Source organism: Chiloscyllium plagiosum, chromosome 15 (assembly GCF_004010195.1).
Source record: "Chiloscyllium plagiosum isolate BGI_BamShark_2017 chromosome 15, ASM401019v2, whole genome shotgun sequence".
Taxonomy (NCBI): domain Eukaryota; kingdom Metazoa; phylum Chordata; class Chondrichthyes; order Orectolobiformes; family Hemiscylliidae; genus Chiloscyllium; species Chiloscyllium plagiosum.
This window is the reverse complement of record NC_057724.1, coordinates 39,262,742-39,281,520: the sequence shown is the minus strand read 5'-3', so window position 1 is coordinate 39,281,520 and position 18,779 is coordinate 39,262,742. Positions and strand designations below refer to the sequence as shown.

The following is an 18,779-nucleotide window of genomic DNA, read 5'->3' as shown; positions in this document are numbered from 1 at the left end:
TTTTTATTCTTATTTCAGCTTTTGAGCGTCATTTTTATTTTGGTAGACAATGATACCTATGAGGCCAGTGTTTGATGCAAAATCATAGTGAAGCTATAATCAAGAGCAAAATCTTACTTGTTCTGAAGGTCAAAGATTCGCTGACACTCTTCCTTGTATCGCTCCTGATGTTCAGCAACTGAAAAACGGGACCCACGAGCAAATTTACTCATGGGAGTATCCCCAGACCGGGCCTGTTCTGTTGACATTGTACGCACAACATCAATAACTTCCCATCGAGATAGCTTTTTAATCTGTTACAAATAGAATTTAAAATATCAAATAGAATATGTCAACCGTAATATTTAAATCTGAACAGAATTTTAGAATACTGCAACAATTTATAAATGACACAAAAAGAAATTGACAATAAATCTTAATCCAAATCGTTTGTTTGTGTTAAAAATCAAAGTTAATCCTACTATCTGTTGCAGAACTGATAAGTAAAAGGATTTATTGCTGGCAAAATTGGGAAACGGAATAACTTACCTCTTCTTCTGGTACTCCAAACTTCCGAAGGAGCTGTTTGGCATTTTTCAGAGACAGGCGCCGCAGATCAGCATCTGTTCCTGTCACTGTCTTCTTCACAGGTTGTGGCTGGTTGTCATCCTGGAAATTGAGTTGAAAATTGGTTCACTAGACTTTTTTTAAATGTAGTGAGGCTACTTACTTCAATTTACAAGGGTAGAGATAAATGCAAGAGTCAACATTTAGTTTCAACTAAAAATCTATAAAATTCCAAGGCAATTTTTTTGAAACTTGCAACACATTTTTGCTGTTAACAGTTTCAAACATAAAGCAGAGTTCTAGAGAACTACCACTGGGTCCTTCTGCATTTAAAATTTTTAGCAAAATTAACACTTTTGGTGGGATCAAATTATTAGACCTTATCACTACTCTAGTGTCCACAGTGATAACTGGACAGCGATTCTAATATCAATGCCGCATTTGGCATTCATTTTGCTTGTTTGTTCAAGTACTAAATATAGAGGTGATGTGCTTCGAAATCTTTACTGCTGGCCAGCATCAAAGACTGCCTTAATGCCAAGCAGATGCTGGCTGAAAATACATATTTCATTTTCCAAGTAGTCAGACTATCTTCTGTCAAAATGCAGAAGATGTTCCGTACAATCTCATCATCAAGATGACTTCTTTGGAAGCACTTCACTGCAAGGTCGGTGAACTGGTGTAAAATGGAGACTATCCTGTGAGTCTTTGTTGCTGCAATGGTTCCAGGAATAATAAGCTACTTATCTCACAATTTGCAACAATGATTCGTTGACCTCCAAACTGTGGATCAACAGATTCATTTTCATTCCAGCCCAAAGGCTGTGTGCCTTGAGTGCACGTTCACTATGGTGCTTATTTTTCAGAGATTAAGGTTTGAAAGATAAGCATTACATTTATAAGAAAAATTGATTTTTGCTGGTTGTCAGTTTGAAGATTGGAATTAGATAGGTAATAGTAGATATAGTTTCTGGTGTTATACTAAGACATTAAAAGTACAAGGAAATTATCAACCTCTTATGTGTTACCTTTTGTTGCTGTGGTTTGTTGGGAACCTTGACATAGGAAAACCCTTCACCACAGCCAGTAGGATCAGCAACCCCAGTAACCTCCAGTAGACATTTGCCTTTCATTGCTGCAATGAATGCTCGTGTGGTATTCCAGGGCGCTGTTCTGACCTATAAAAAAGAGATTAAGGCAAATTAGTTAAGCATGAACTTGGTCATGTGCGAACACTGATAACCATTCTAGGGTTAACAGTCATATAGTCTTCTAACATGAGCACCATCCACAAAGGTTCTAGTTTGACCAAGAATCCAATCATGATCAGATTAAATCCAACCGTAGCACTATAAAATTCAGAATTGCTTTCACATTTATAATTTGAACTATCAACATTGTCAGTGTTGAGAGTAGAATAAGATAAATAGACAGGTCGATTAACAAATGTTATCTGGGTTGTGAACAGTATTAAATGTCCTCTAAATTATCCCATGCTCTATAGCTAATAGAAATTAATTTACTTTGCTTCGAATTGTTGCACATGGAGGTGGCAAGATACATTTTAATTTTTGAAAATATATTATGAACAACATGAATTAAACTACTGTTTCAAAAACATAACTTCATTAAGATGCCCATTAAGATGGAGATGATGGGGAATTTTGTCTCTCAGAGCTGTGAAAGCTTGGAATTCTTTACCACGGTATTCAAATACATTCAAGGCTGAGGGAGAGAGATTCTTGAACTTTAGGTGAGTGAAAGATTATGGCAGATCAATCAAGATGCTACTAAATGGCAGAACAAGCTCAATGAACCACTTAGTCTACTGTCTTGAAGATACTTCATTTTTTAAATATTTTATTTGAAGACATACAACGGCTTGTGGAAAAAAAGTAATCTTTTACCCCAAGTTTTGTAGAAATACCAGGTGTGGCTCTTTTTTAGGTCACCGAAAAGGTCATGAAAGGCAAAATTGTTAGTGGTGTCAAAGAGTCAAAGTCAAAGAGATATATAGCATGGAAACAGACCCTTCGGTCCAACTCATCCATGCCGACCAGATATCCTAAATTAACCTAGTCCCATTTGTCAGCACCTGGCCCATATTCATCTAAATCCTCGCTATTCATATGCCCATCCAGATGCCTTTTAAATGTTGTAATTATACTAGCTTCAACCATTTCTTCTGGCAGCTCATTCCATATACGCACCACCCTTTGCATGAAAAGGTTGCCCCTAAGGTCTCTTAAATCTTTCCCCTCTTACCCTAAACCTATGCCCTCTAGTTCTGGACTCTCCCAGCTCAGGGAAAAGATCTTGTCTATCTACCCTATCCATGTTCCTCATGATTTTATAAGGACCTCTATAAGGTCAGCCCCCAGCCTCTGACACTCCAGGGAAAACAGCCCAAGCCTATTCAGCCTCTCCCCATAGTTCAAACCACATACAATGGGTCAGTTCCTTGGATGCTGCCTGACCTGCTATGCTTGTCCAGCGCTACGTTTTCTGACTAAAATGGAAATGTGACGTCACCATTTAAAAAGGGTGGTCGACGAAAGATGGAGAATTATAGACGGGTTAGCTTAGCTTCTGTAGATGGGAAGATGCTTGAGTTTATTATCAAGGAAGGAATAGCAAGGCATCTAGATAGTAACTATCCCATTGGGCAGATGCAGCATGGGTTCATGAAGGGCACATCATGCTGAGCTAATCTTTTGGAATTCTATGAAGACATTACAAACACGGTGAACAATGGGAACCCAGTAGATGTGATGTATCTAGATTTCCAAAAGGCCTTTGATAAGTGTTGCACAAAAGGCTGCTGCATAAGATAAAGATGGATGGCATTACGGGTGAAGTATTAACATGGATAGAGAATGGGTTGACTAACAGGAGGTTTTTAGCAAGGGTTTCTAGAATTCACATAACTGGTGATAACTGATTATTCTATTGTGGACCCCTGCTGGGGCTGCTTGAACAGTGACTGGATAGACAGTGCTTTAGTATCAGAATCAGTTGAGAGACAAGATCCCTAAATGGAATAGGTGCCTAGCTGATAACTCCTATTTCTGAAAAACCCTTTTTAATCAGTTCAGCAGGAGAGATATTTCTTTCTCTGAAAGAGTGACTGAAGCAATTTCTCGACACTGCATTTCCTGAGCAAGCTGTGTGTTTCAAGGCTACTGAGGCAAACTACAGATGCATAGAGACTTCATCTCTCAGGCCAGACCATCAGCAATATACTTTGGGAAATTCTACTTGTTATCCTTGAAGGACACAAAGCCTTTTTTTTGTTTATAAATGGAATCGTTGAAGAGAAAAATACATTTTAATTTTGTTTTCCTCTAGTATTTGTGCACATTGTTTTGGTTTTGCATTAATTAAAGGAATAAACATTTTTATTGCCATATGACTAACTGTGTATGTTGACCAGTTATTGCATCTTCAATGGCTAAGTTCAGTTTTGATAATAACACATGAATTTTGTGCTCATAAAGAAACATGATTGACAGATCTTTTCACTTCAAACCTGCTATAGGTAATGTATTTCATTGGTCAACTCAGTAACAGGGAAAGTATTTTATGAGGTGACCTGTGAAGTAGTGAGAACAGCAACAGTGCACGCCTTTCTGAAGTGGGGAGGTCAACAGATCCCAAAAAATTAACTTTGCTTTCTCTCCACAGCTGCTGCCAGACCTGCTGAGATTTTCCAGCAATTTATGGTTGTGTTTCTGATTTCCAGCATCCACAGTTCTTGGAGTTTTTTTTGTTTAGTGCATTCCTCTAGCCTTTGTCACAACGCAAATCATACTCTTATTTCTTCTGCGCTGATATAGACTGACATGAGATGAATAATAAGCTTTCACTGAGGACAAAAGAGAAAATTTCCATCTCATTACCTCATCATCAATTTTCATCTGAAATTCTTCTTCATTCTCCTCCTCTGGTGCAAAGAATGATTTTTCACCGTAGCCAGCATCCTGCAAGTCGTGAAAATAAGTCAATATGCACTACTAAAGAATCAACTCCTAATGAAAACTAGCTTCATTGGTAAATCTAATGACTATTTTTAAACAGGAATCTCTGTTAACTCTAAATTCCAAAACCTTTTCATTGAAGCAAAGTGCTGTACCTGGGTGCCCTGGCCTGTACACATCAAAACTTATGTTCCAGCTAACAGAAATTGAGTTATGAAGGATATGTAAGCATTCCTAAAAAATAATACCCATCCCACTCTGAAATCAGCATACACTCCATTTGGGTGTACCAACATGACCAGAAACAGCTTGTGCACATATAAGTAGCAAAGATCTTCAGTCCATTTGAATCATAGCAAATTGTGCAGACCCATCACTGTGTCTAGTAGGTGGAAAGTAAAGTGCAATTGTATTACCTTTAAAATTTTCTTAATGTAAACAAATGACAAACAAGCTTAATTTATACTTGCAGAATAAATCTCAAAAATGCTGACTTCAATTAGTTGAAAGTTGGTTTCTTTTAAATCTAACTGATATTCATGCAATAAACGTCTCCAGTAAGACTATTCATCTTTGACAATCATTGACATTATCATGATTGAACTGAATCACTGTCAACACCCTGGTGCTCACCACTAATCACAAACAGAAATCAACTGGCCATATGGATACTGTGGCTGCAAGAACAGGTGAAAGGGTGAAAATTTAGATTAGTAACTCACTCCCTGATTCACTACATGCAAGTCACAAGTCAGGTGCATGATGGAATATTTGCCATTTGCCTGGCGAAGTATAACTGTAATAAAATTCAAGAAACTTAATACCATTCAAAGTCACCAGTTGATTGCCACACACCATCCAACATCTTAAATGTTCACTCCCTCCACCACTGACACATGCAAGATATACTACTGCAATTCACTAAGGCTTCTTTGAAAGCACCTTCCAAATTCCAACCCAAACCATTTAGAAGGACAAGGGCTGCAAACATGGGAAGACCATCATCTGCAAGCTCTCTTCCAATCCAAGCATCATCCTGTCTTGGGACTATATTGTAGCACCCAGAGAGCTACTCAATTTCCTACCTAACACCAATTTAAGTGCACATACACAGCATGGACCTCAGTAGTTCAAGCAGTTGGCTTACTGCCACATTCTCAAGGCCAATTAAGGATAGATGACAAATGCTCATCTTGCTCGAGATTCCCTCATCTCATGAAAGAAGGTATCTTAGAAAAAGAAAATAAATGTTCTTATTGTACTGCATTTGGAGGTGAACAGATACAAAAGCTGTGTCTATGGCCAGAAAACAAAATAACAAAAATTAGATTCAAGCCAAATGAATCAAACTACTTCAGTAACTTTAAGTTTTGCAATGACAAATCTACAGCTGATTCATAGATTTTTGTGCTATTGCAACTTTAACCAAACACTCATGAAGCTTGAGCACAAACCAGAACTGGAATATTCAGTTCAGCACAAATCCTTGACACTTGTCAGCTTGACACATATAGCCTTCAGTGTTTTTCAATTAAAATGGTGATTTAAACACTATCCCAGAAATCAAATGGAAGGACCAGTTTTCAATTAATCCAAAAACCCAACCCACAAACCAATCTCAATTCCAAAATCAGAATTTACCCAAAATGCAAACCTCACAGCAGCTGGTCCTCAAATTAGAATGCATGTTTGTTGTGATCTATCAAAGCAACTGGAAGTACACCAGAAGCAGGAACGTAAACGTGCAACAGCATGGCTCAAGATTTTCCTCACATTCATTTTGGCACAATGTTAAATGTACTACGCCAGTGCAAACTTTGTTCACTGCACAAATGGACTCTTAACACAAGTTAGAGCAAGTAATGTAAAAGGTATCGTTTAATCTGCTTTAGGATAATTTTGAATTTTATTCTACGAACAGTGCACAAAACATTGCAAACACTATTAAATTTGCAATATAATCTGGTAATGCTTCAACTTCTAAAGGCACCTACACTGGAATTTTATTAAGAATACTCACCTTTAAACGCTGCTCTGCTGCTAACATACTGTAATATGCACAGCACTGCTCTGGAGAGACCATGGCTCGAATCTCTTCCTCTGTGGGCAATCTGAAGTCTGGTTTTAGCACCCACCAGTTTGAGTCCATTCCTTTAAAGACAGGTTAAACAGACATAGTTAGCATGTACAAGCAAGGTGGGCATTGTATGATTCTGTGCTGATATATCAAAGTCCTATACATATTATATGAAGTTACAGGACACTGCAGTAACAAGACAGCAAGTTTCACATTTCTGAATAATATGACAAATTTGCATTGCTTTACTGCATTAATACAATACTGAAGTCATAAAAGTGGATTGCTCATCACTGTCCGGTGAGTATGTCATATTAAAGCTGTACCTGTTCGTTTGAAATCTGCACACAGTTTTAATCGCTTTCTTATGCTGCTCTCAGAGTGGGAAGGAAATGCTTTCTTTATGTCTTCCATGCGAATTCTGCGCGGACGATCCTTACTTTTCCAGAAAAGGCGATAAATAAATACCTTCAGAAAAATAAATATTGTAGTATACATTGGATGCAGAATGAGCAAATACGAGTTGAGTGTGTGTGAAGATTTTTAACTATCAATATCTTTCTAAAATTCTGCAATTCATAGTTAATTGGAATTTACTGTGGAAATAAAGTTGAGTTAATAAAATTAAGTAGTTAAAATAAAGTAAATACATTTCTTCCGGGATTAGACATGAATAAATAAACTTGATTGGTGAAGCAGCTGATAAATTAATCAGCTAACCAATCCATTTGACTTTCACAGTTTCAACTTCAGAAAGTCTGGGTGACGCTAGCATAGGGAGCTCTGATTCTAAGTAAAATCAAAAAAATGTGAATTGGTCAGTGGCAAGTTTCATGGCTGGAGCAAAGAAAGATTTTCTTTTTGCAACCTCCAGTATTTGGTTTTCCCTTTGCAGCAAGAGGAGTTGCAATAGAGGAGTTGAGCGATTGAACAAAGGTGAGAGAACTGAGGTAGGAGGGAAGGCAGCAGATTTTTGAGGCATTGGAACCAGTGCTGAGGTAGATGGGACCTATACAATGGACTTATTGCATCTTAAAGACACAAGAACTAATATTCCCTCAGAAAGATTTGCCGTTTCCTTTGGCTAGGGTTTAAACTAGATTGGCACGGGGATGATAAACTGCCTCGATTCTGAGGGAAGAAAAATTGGTAATAAAAAATAGAAAAGCGGTAACTGAAATCAAAAGATAAATGAAACAAAGACAAATGACAAACAAGATCAAAACGTAGAATCATATTTAAAAGGTAGAGTTAAGAGCATTCCATCTGAATACATGCAGCATTTGCACAGGGTTGATCATTTGAAGACACAAGTTGAGGTACCTTCATCTTTGCCATTACAGAAACAATGTTACTGCAAGATTAAAAAACAAAAATTCAAGGATATTCATCATTTGTAAAAGTTGCTGAAAAAGTAAAAGGAGGAATGAGATCAATACATTAGTGAGAGAGAACGTGAAGGATCAAGGCACAGAATTAGTTTGAATGAACGAGGAAGCAAAGGGCAGCAAATATTGGTGGAAGCTGTTTACAGGCCACCAAACTTTAGTGGTGATCTTAGGTACAGCAAAACCTGGAACTTAGAGATGAACGTGCCATACTGTAATAATGGACTTTAATTTACTAGGTAAACCTAATCAGCACTAATGCTACAAAGGACGAATTCATAAAGTGGGTACAAAGATGGGTTTCTGCAGCAGTTCACTGAAAAACCAAATAGACATTGTGCTATTTTAGATTTAGTTTTAAATATGAAAAAAGAAAGGGCGGTGGTATAGTGGCAATCTAGTGGAACCTCACTGTGGTAGATGGTGAAATTTGAGTTTAATATAAATCTGCAATAAAAAGTTAGCCTAATGGCAATCATGTAACCGCTGTTGATGGTTTTTGAAAATCTGTCTAGTTCACTAATGCCCTTTACAGATTCTAGTTTAGTTGGGCCTGCATTTGACTCCAGATCCACAGCAATATAAAAACAAAGTATCACTAATATTGGAGATCTGAAACAGAAACAAAATGGAGAACTCATGGTCTGGCAGCATCTGTGGTGAGAGAAACACATATGACTCTTTAATTCTGTGCAATCACAATTCAGTGATGTGGTGTAGCTTGATTTTCAGTAGGTTTTTGCTAAGGTTGCAGACAGGAGGTTAGTAAACAAAAATTACAGAACAGGATTGGTCGTGTTCTACTAATATTGTTTGAGAATTGGTTAACAAACTGAAAGCAAATTAGGAATAAATCATTCATTCTCAGAATGGCAGGCTATTACTAGTTAATATAAGGATTAATGTGAGGGCACAGCTGTTCAGAATGTACTTTTATCATCTGGATGTGGAGACTAATTGTGATATTTCTCAATTTGCTGATGACACCAAACTAAGTGAGAATGTAAATTCAGAGAAAGATGCAAGGAGGCTTCAAGCAGATTTTGACAGACTAAGTGAATAGGGAAGAACATGCAAATGGAATATGATGTGAACAAGTGTAGTCATTCACTTTGGTGGAAAAAACTGAAAGATAGATTATTTATTAAAAGGTCATGAGCTCTAAAAGCTTGCATGTAGATACAGCAAGCAATTACGAAGATAAATTGTACGTTAACCTTCATTACAAGAGGATTTCAGCATAGAAGTAAAGATGCATTGTTAAAGTCGTACAGAGCTTTGATGAGACCACACCTGGGATACTATGTATCGTTTGGATCTCCCTATCTACGGAAGGATATACTTGCTAGAGAGGGTGTGCAACAGAGGTTCACCAGAATAAGGGCTGTTTTATGAATAAAGAATGAGAAAACTGGATCTTTTATGCATCAAAATTCTAAAGAATGAGAGATAATGTTATTGAAACCGACAACATTTTTACAGGGCATGACAGGATAGGTGTGGATAGGATGCTTCCTCTGGCTGGTGAGTCAAGAACGAGGAGATGTCACTTCAGAATAATGCACAGGCCATTTAAGGCTGAGATGAAGAGAAATTGTTTCACTCAGAAGGTGGTGAACCTTTGGAATTTTCAATCCCAGACATGTGGAAGCTCGATCATTAAACAGGTTCAAGTCAGAAATCAATAGATCAAGGGATATGGAGATAGTGTAATAAAGTGCATTAAGGTAATCATCAGCCATGATTTAATTAAATGGTAGAGACTAGTCCTGCTCCTATAGTTCTAACTAGGACATGACATTAAACTGAATAAAGAGTGTTAATTTAAAATTAACTTGGCCATTAACAGTACACATACCTGAAGAAAGTCTCGCACATGCGTGTTAGCACGCTTTGAGTTTGGACCAGGAACTTCATAGAGTGGACATTGTTGGCCTACAACAAAAATATCAACCAGTTCTCTGATATGGTATCCTTGACGAGTTCGAATTATCAGAAAATCGGTTTCTGGCATCTTATGTAGATATATCGGACAGCGAAAGAGGTTGTTTTCAAATGCCTGTTAAGAAAGGAAGCACTTCACCAAAAGCTTAAGCTCTTTTCTCTATTTATATTTCAAGAGACTTTTCCTTCTTAGACTTGTTTAATTTGAAGCCAAAACAAAATGCATCAAAAGGAGATCACCATTGTTAAACCAACAAAACAGAGTTAAGTCAGATAGGTGAGGTACCAAATTCATGATTTTAAAAGCATTTTAGAGCACGGAACTTGCAATTGTTCAAGGAAACAATTCACTATCATCTTCTCAATACCAACTAGGGCTAGTCAATAATGTTGATTGAAGTCAATAACACCATCCCTTTGACGAAGAAGAAATGTTAAAGAGCCCTCAGAATTACTCTGAAGTGCAGGGGTGTCAGTCAGAACTAGGACTTATGTAAAACAAAAGCCTGGTTATGCACAACACTACAGAAAGCAAGGTTTAGAGGGTCAATGTCTTACAACTCCCTTACTTTGGTGATGTCATATTCATCTTATACAAAGGATGAACAAATGAGAAAAACATAGATATCAAAAGCAAAGGAAACACCAAACTAAAGCCCACATTTTTGTCCCTTCTGGACGATTAGTTTGTTGCAAACATTAACATTTCCTGCATCATTTAAAACGATTCTGCCTGCATGATCATTACTGGTTGAATGTAGGTTTCATCCACTCACTGCTCTTCCCAGTTTTCAACATTTTTGTTCCCTAAAGCCCTTTATACTTAACTAATATAGAAAAAACATTGATTTGACCAATTTGCATTTGATTTGAGCAGATATATTAACCAAAATGAATTAACTAACTACTTCCTAGCACACAGAACTGCAGCACAGCACTTTTTCCCAAATCCTCCACTTAAATCCTTAAAACATAGCTTCCAAATGTAGATGTAAACTCTCTCCATGAAAATAGACTAAGAGGAACGACTGCACTAAGCTGTCTCCATGACTGGAGGCAAACCTATGAACTAAAGCATTCGTGATAAATAAAGACTTTTTCAGTCCTCCTTTTAACTTCTTGCCCACAATCGAAACACAGGTCCTACCTGCAATAATTGCCCTGGATGTAAGGATCCAAGGAATGGCGAGGTGTGGCAATAAACAGTCTCACCATATTTACAGTCTGGTGCACCGGGATCCTTGCCTGGTTTCTGTAATAGAATATTTGAAATCCAAATTAACGGCACATGGCCCGAGAACCGTGATTTCATACACTCAAATATTTAAATATAAATTGAAGTATAAACTGTCACACTTACTCAAAGATCAACTTTCTTGCACACTGATTTGATTCATGGTTATTTATCAATCATAGAATTGATCGGCTTAATACTTAATTGCAGTTCTAAAAATCTTCACTCTAAAATATTTGTTTGAAATAAGTTTAACTCACCCTCTTGTAATAGTTTTTGATTTTTGTTGCCATGCCAACTTGCATCATAAGCGGTGGATATTCTTCACTGTACTCAGCGAGAATAAGGTCACCATCTTTACCTGTAAGATCCTGAGGAGTTCGCATAAAGAACATTTCTCCACCACCAGATGCTTGACGTTCCTGTTCACGCATCTAAGAGTAAAAATATATGTGGGTCATCACCTAGTGGACTCTACAGAAAAACCATTGTACTGTACAAATACTCACAATACACAAGAGCATAGTATTGTGAAGAAGGGAGTGGGACTACCTGAATTGCTCCTGCAGAGAAATCCATTGATTCAAGTGGAAACAAAGTGCCTTCTTTTACACTGTAATAATTCTATGATTCAACTGATGGACAGCCGAGGGTGATCGGCTGGAACAAGAGCAATAAAAGTGCAATACTACAAGACTGACATGAGTGGCAGAGTTTTGCTAATGTTAGAACTTGCGTACAACAATCTTTACAAAATTTTGGTTGGAGAGATCTAGTTTGTAGGCAACAAAGATATAGATGAATAATTCAAAGGGGCAGAGGCACTTCAGTCTGAATACCGATCAGTGATGGTAGCAGATAGATAGGACACATATTTCCACTTCAGTTAAAATTCAAACAACACAATGATGTTCTTCCATCACAGGAATGATTTTAAACAAAAAGCTAAGAATTGAACCACTATTGAAGGCAGCACCATGCAGTTTCCAATCAAGAACAGAGTGGTTTCAGTTTTACCATTGCTTATCCATCACTTGATACCAGATAAGCATTCAATTGACATCAAAATCAAAAATGAGCACTGAAAGATAAAGTTAGGTGTAGAGAAATGTATAAGATTACAGATGGGTGTCATAAAAATAAGGAATAATGAGCATGCCAGAGGTAACCATGAGAGAGGCGAGGCGTGAGGTAATTTCAGGCTGTGTTCTGGCTATGTAAGGACTGGAGTGAGTAGAACCAGTAAAGAGTAATTTCTAAAAAGTGTATCACAGAGGAACACAGATGCAGAACAGCTATCGACACTCACAGAAATGAAGACATCATAAGTCCTTGCACCTGAAACCAGTCATGGGTTGAAATAGACAAGCAAAGGAGGATTGGAGAACTTTTAAAATTTTTCTCACTCTCCAACATGATCTTGGAGTAGATTTGGCTGCTGAGAAAGGAGATGATACTAGTTGAGCTGTTCAATTCAATCTTAATTGTGGCATTTGCTCAAAACTGCAAGTGCGAGGGTGCAGAGAAGGGAATTGCAAAAGGAAATTGGTACGGATTAAGAAATCAAAAGATGAAACCCAGGAAACTACTTCACAAGATTTAAAGAGGCAAAAATATCTCTAGAGTTGAGAAGTAACTGAGGACAAGTTGAAGGTTAGAGGTGCAGGAGCAGTGGTTACATTCAAGCAAGAAAATGACAAGTACCTGTACATGTCTCAGATGATGTGCTTTGATGATTGATAATCTAATAAATAGTCAAAACCTCAGGCATTGAAAGATATGATAGCCATTGCAATATAAGAATGAATGGGAACTAGATATTGCAAGTTGAAATGACAAAACTTGAATTCACTTTGCAAAGTTGCCAAACTAATAGAAAAATAAAACTCTCATGTTTACTGCCCTGTAAACTTAGAAGAACAGGATGTGATAATGCAAGATGGAGAGACTCAAATGAAGGAACCTAAGAGAAATGCTATAACAGGCATTGAGATAGCAATGAGAATTGCATTATTATTGTGGCAATTTGGACAAAGAACACAAAGGGACCAGAAGCTGAACATAGCAAGTTCAGTGGGAGGACAGCAGTCAACTTCAGTAGATCAGATTTCAATAAGGCTGAGTTATCAACAGATTCTCTGAAATGTGAATGATACAAAGTTGTTAATTACAAGGCAAAGACATTTGGGTGGTAGGGCAATCTGGACTGATTTGCTGTCAAAAGGGCAAAGGTCTGAAGTGAAGAGCAGCTGAAGATTAAAGACCTTTACTCCAGCAGAAAGGGGGGAATTGAATTCTTTTTTGCTGCTCCAATAAAACCATAAGTCCTTTGATGGACATAGCAGTGAATACCTAATTTGGAGCAGGAGGTCGTCATAGGCTCATCCAACAGCTATTTCAACATGGGGTGTCAGCAGGAAATTACTGAATTCAAACACTGAGGGAAATACTGCACAAAATGTTATATTGGTGATGGTGTGGCGAGGAAGAAGGAAACGTAGTATGGCCCTGAAATCAACAAGGAAAGGAGAGATGGGAGACGGAGTCAAAGAGAACAACCAATCAGAAGGGCTAGGGACAAACACAGAAAATACTGAGAAATCACTTCTGGAGAATTTTCAACCATGCTCAAAACATGAACTGCTTTTCTCACCACAAATGCTGCCAGACCAGTTGAGTTTCTCCAACTTTGTGTCTGTGTTTGGTTCAGATTTCCAGCATACGACGATAAGAAATTGATATGGGAGTAGGCCGATTAGCCCCTCAAGCCTGCTCTGCCATTCAATAGGATCATAGCTAATTTGACATTCCTCAAGTCCACTTTCCTGCATTTTCCTCATAACCCTTGATTCCTCTCCTGATCAAGAATCTCCCTATTGCAGCCTTAAATATACATAAGTACTCTGCTCCCACAGCTCTCTGTGGGAGGGAGTTCCAAAGACTCTCAACTCTCTCTGAGAAGGGGTAAGATTAAGGAATCTTGGATGACAAGAACAAAGGAGCTTCTCGTCAAAAGGAAGAAGGCAGCTTATGTAAGGTGGAGGAAGCAAGGATCTAGCACAGCTTTAGAGGATTACAGGCTTGCGAGAAAAGAGCTCAGAAATAGACTGAGGAGAGGACACAAAAAAGGTTTGGCAAGAAGGATTAGGGAGAACCCAAAGGCATTTTACTCATACGTGAGGAATAAGAGAATGATTAGGGAGAAGGTAGGGCCAATCAGGGATGGCGGAGGGTACTTGTTCGTGCAGTCTCAACAAATAGGAGAAGCCCTAAATGAGATTTTTGCTTCGATTTTCACCAAGGAAAGGGATCTTGTTGTGATTGAAAACTTTGAGGAGCTGGGATACAGGCTTGACCAGATCAAGATTGCCGAAGTTGATGTGCTGGAAATTTGGAAAACATTAAGACTGATAAGTCCCCAGGGCAAGACCAGATTTATCCTAGGCTGCTCCAAGAAGTGAGAAAGGAGGTTGCTAAGCCACTGGCGAGAATATTTGCCTCCTCACTCTCCACTGGAGTCGTACCGGAGGATTGGAAGGAGGCGAATGTTGTTCCTCTTTTCAACAAGGGTAATAGGGAAATCCCTGGCAATTACAGACCAGTCAGTCTTACATCTGTGGTCAGCAAAGTTTTGGAAAGAATTCTGAGGGATAGGATTTATGACTATTTGGCAAAGCATAGTGTGATTAAAGGCAGTCAGCATGGCTTTGAGAGGGGCAGGTCATGCCTCTAAAATCTTATTGAGTTATTTGAGGAGATGACAAGACAGGTCGACCAAGATCGAGCGGTGAATGTGGTGTATATGGACTTCAGCAAGGCATTTGATAAGGTTCCCCATAGTAGGCTCATTCAGGACATAGGGAGATTTGGCTATCTGGATTCAGAATTGGTTGGCTGACAGAAGGCAGAGAGTGGTTGTAGATGGAAAGTATTCTGCCTGGAAGGCAGTGTTGAGTGGAGTCCCACAGGGCTCTGTTCTTGGGCCTCTGCTCTTGGTAGTTTTTATAAATGACTTGGATGAGGAAATCGAGGGGTGGGTTAGTAAATTTGCAGATGACACAAAGTTTGGAGGTGCCGTGATAGTATCGAGGGCTACTGCAAGCTGCAGCACGACATAGACAGGATGCAGAGCTGGGCTGAGAAATGGCAGATGGAGTTCAACCTGGATAAATGCAAAGTGATGCATTTTGGAAGATCAAACTCGAATGCTGAATATAGGATTAAAGACAGAATTCTTGGCAGTGTTGAAGAAGAGGGATCTGGGTGTGCAAGTACATAAAACCCTCAAAGTTGCCACACAAGTGGATAGGGTTGTTAAGAAAGCATATGGTGTCTTGGCTTTCAATAACAGGGAGATCGAGTTTAAGAGCAGCGAGGATTTGCTACAGCTCTACAAGTCTCTTGTAAGACCACACTTGGAATATTGTGTCCAGTTCTGGTCTCCCTACTATAGGAAAGATACAGAGGCTTTGGAGAGAGTGCAAAGAAGGTTTACCAGGGTGCTGCCCGAACTGGAGGGCTTGCCTTCTGAAGAAAGGTTGAATAAGCTCAGACTTTTTTCTCTGGAGAAAAGGAGGAAGAAAGGAGACCTGATCGCAGTATACAAGATAATGAGTGGAATAGAGAGAGTCAATAGCCAGAGACGTTTCCCCAGGGCAGGATTGACTGGTACGAGGAGTCATGGTTTTAAGATATTCGGAGAAAGGTATAGAGGAGACGTCAGAAGTAGGTTCTTTATGCAGAGAGTTGTGAATGCATGGAATGCATTGCCAGCAGTGGAAGCAGAATCATTAGGGACATTTAAGTGACTGCTGGACATGCACATGGATAGAAGTGAGTTGAGGGGTGCGTAGATTAAGTTATTATATTTTACATTAGGACTAAACCTAGGCACAACATCGTGGGCTAAAGGGCCTGATTTGTTCTGTACCTTCTATGTTCTATGTTCTAAGAGAAGAAATTCCTCCTCATCTCAGCCTTAAAGTGAGTCTTTATCCTGAAACTATGCCGTCTGCTCCTTGACTTTCCCAAAAGGGGAGACATCCTCTCTGCACTTACCCCATCAAGCCACTTAAGAATTCTACATGCTCCAATGTGATCATCTATTATTCTTCTGAACTCTCATGAATTGAGTACCAACCTGTTTAGAATTTATTATCGTATGTATTTTTACATGGTAAACGCAATAAAAAGTGTTCTAAGTCACGCTACCATGGTGCATATATTAATGACAGAAGTCATGATAAAATCAGAAGCTATAAAAGTAAATAAAAGACAAAGTTTATCAAAGTCCATTTGAAGGCTCCTGGTCTCGAACAAAGTCAATCAAGAGATGATAGAGACAGCCGGAATGAGAACAATATCCATAATGAGCACGATTTGACAGGATGAAAACCGAAATGCCAGAACACTACTCAATTGGGTTGAAAGCCTCCAAAGAAAAATCGCCCCCAAGAAAGCCACTTAAAAAAAAACACTAGACCGTCGGATCACTGGGCTATGGCAAGACAGCCACCCGATTATAAAACAACATGGAGACACTGGGACACAGAGCCAGAAGTGCTCACCGAAGATTAAGATTGAGCTAGACCACCATCAAGATCACAAACCAGGACAAACCACTCCATGGGCCAAGACCAACACACCAGGAAAGACCACCACTTTGGGCCATCAGAAGCAACTGCCGCTTAGAAGAAGCTCATGGCTGAAGCTTTTAAATGAAGGTATGATGAATTTGATGTTATTCATGTTTTCCATACTAATTGAAAAACAATAAAAACAGAAAAAAAGAGAAACAGTCAACGCGAACGGAATAGGTAAGCAATGGGCTTCTGGGCTGCGCTGCTACTCCGCTGCAACCATTCCTCATTCATGTTTAATGTTATGGACGAGCCCAGACCACTCAAAACATTCTTAAGCAGGCAGCCCCAGACCATAACTTGGCAATTTGTTTTGGTATACAATGAAAATTACCCTGAGTAAGATAGCTAGGTTGCCTACTAGATTTTAAAATCAGACAAAAAAAACTATTCACAAAATTACATAATGAAACACAAAGAACAGGATAAAGAACCCCTACAGAACTCAGCCTATCCAACTAGACTTAATTATGCTATTCCAAATTTACACAACAGTCCCAATAAGCAAACTCCCTTTAAAAAACCAGTACAAATGGAATACATGCTTACAGGTTGAAGTTGAAGGGCAGAAAAGAGAGAGAGTTTCCACACAGCTCCCTGTTCAACTTCCCAATTCAAGATTGAATTAAAACTGCTCACATCAGCTGGACAGCTGATCACTCCCCTTTCATTATACAGGTCACTTCTAAAGCATGACAACTTTTGCCTGAAGTCTCATCTGTTCACATATAAACAAAAGGCCTCTCAAAATCCTTTGCATCTCTGTACCAAACCAGACTGATCAGAGCCCGGTGTGGTTTACTGCCCCTCTAAAACAAATCAAGGACAGAATCTCCTTGAGCCAAGGAAGAGCTTTTAGAAAAAAAGGGACGAGCTTTGTGACATTAGGCTTTGTTCCAAAGATAGGCCATCCACACCTGGGATCATCCAAGGGAACCTTCATTGAATTGTTTTAAATTAAATGATATCTTTCCTTAAGTAAGGTGACCAAAACTGTTCACAGTACTCCAGATGTGATCTCATCTTGTACAGCTGTAGTACAACTTCCCTACACCAATTCACCAAACCCCTTCAAATAAAAGCCAACATTCCATTAGTCTTCCTGATTACTCATGTGCTCACTTTCTGTGTTCCATGCGCAAGTACTCCAACATCCATTTGTGTAAAACGTTTTTGAAGTTTTTGTCTGTTTAAGTAATACATTGTTCTTTTGTTCTCCCTCCAAAATGAACATCTTCACATTTTCCCATACTATTCTTCATTTGCCAACTTTCTGCCCATTTATTGGATTGATCAATATCTCTCTATAAAGCGTTTGTATTCCTCTTGTAATTTACCTTTCAACCTAACTGCATCTGCAGTATTTTGCTTTTATGAGAGATGCAGGGGAACTTGAATCCAGAACTGCAATGAATACAAGAGCACAAATAAATAGAGAACCAACCTGAATTCACAACAGATGTTCTGAACAGGAATCACATTCTCACTTTGATACATGTACATAAGAGTCTTTTGTTCAGTGACAGCTGGCTGCCAGAGTGAGTGAAGGATGTTGCATTGCTGGTCCAGCCACATTCTGTTTTTCAGCACTTATAGAGTCATAGAGATGTACAACATGGAAACAGACCCTTCGGTCCAACCTGTCCATGCCGACTAGATATCCCAACCCAATCTAGTCCCACCTGCCAGCACTTGGACCATGTCCCTCCAAACCCTTCCTATTCAAATACCCATCCAAATGTCTCTCAAATGTTGTAATTGTACCAGCCTCCACCACTTCCTCTGGCAGCTCATTCCATACACGTACCATTCTCTGTGTGAAGAAGTTGCCCCGTAGGTCTCTTTTATATCTTTCCCCTCTCACCCTAAACCTATGCCCTCTAGTTCTAGACTCCCCCAACCCAGGGAAAAGACTTTGCCTATTTACCCTATCCATGCCCCTCATGATTTTGTAAACCTCTATAAGGTTACCCC

At 38.9% G+C, this 18,779-nt stretch overlaps 1 protein-coding gene across 4 annotated transcripts in view; it reads right to left on the bottom strand.

The window, feature by feature from the left end:
• The window catches only part of taf1 (TAF1 RNA polymerase II, TATA box binding protein (TBP)-associated factor), a 176,950-nt gene that overhangs the window by 63,934 nt on the left and 94,237 nt on the right, over positions 1-18,779 (bottom strand). For all 4 annotated transcript variants that reach the window (XM_043704745.1, XM_043704744.1, XM_043704746.1 and 1 more), the window contains exons 15-23: positions 11,427-11,600; positions 11,080-11,184; positions 9,847-10,047; positions 6,927-7,068; positions 6,544-6,674; positions 4,446-4,526; positions 1,575-1,724; positions 529-648; positions 118-293 (exon numbers count right to left, since the gene is read on the bottom strand). In XM_043704745.1, the coding sequence (XP_043560680.1) occupies positions 118-293; positions 529-648; positions 1,575-1,724; positions 4,446-4,526; positions 6,544-6,674; positions 6,927-7,068; positions 9,847-10,047; positions 11,080-11,184; positions 11,427-11,600 (1,280 nt within the window). The remainder of the gene's footprint in view (positions 1-117; positions 294-528; positions 649-1,574; positions 1,725-4,445; positions 4,527-6,543; positions 6,675-6,926; positions 7,069-9,846; positions 10,048-11,079; positions 11,185-11,426; positions 11,601-18,779) is intronic.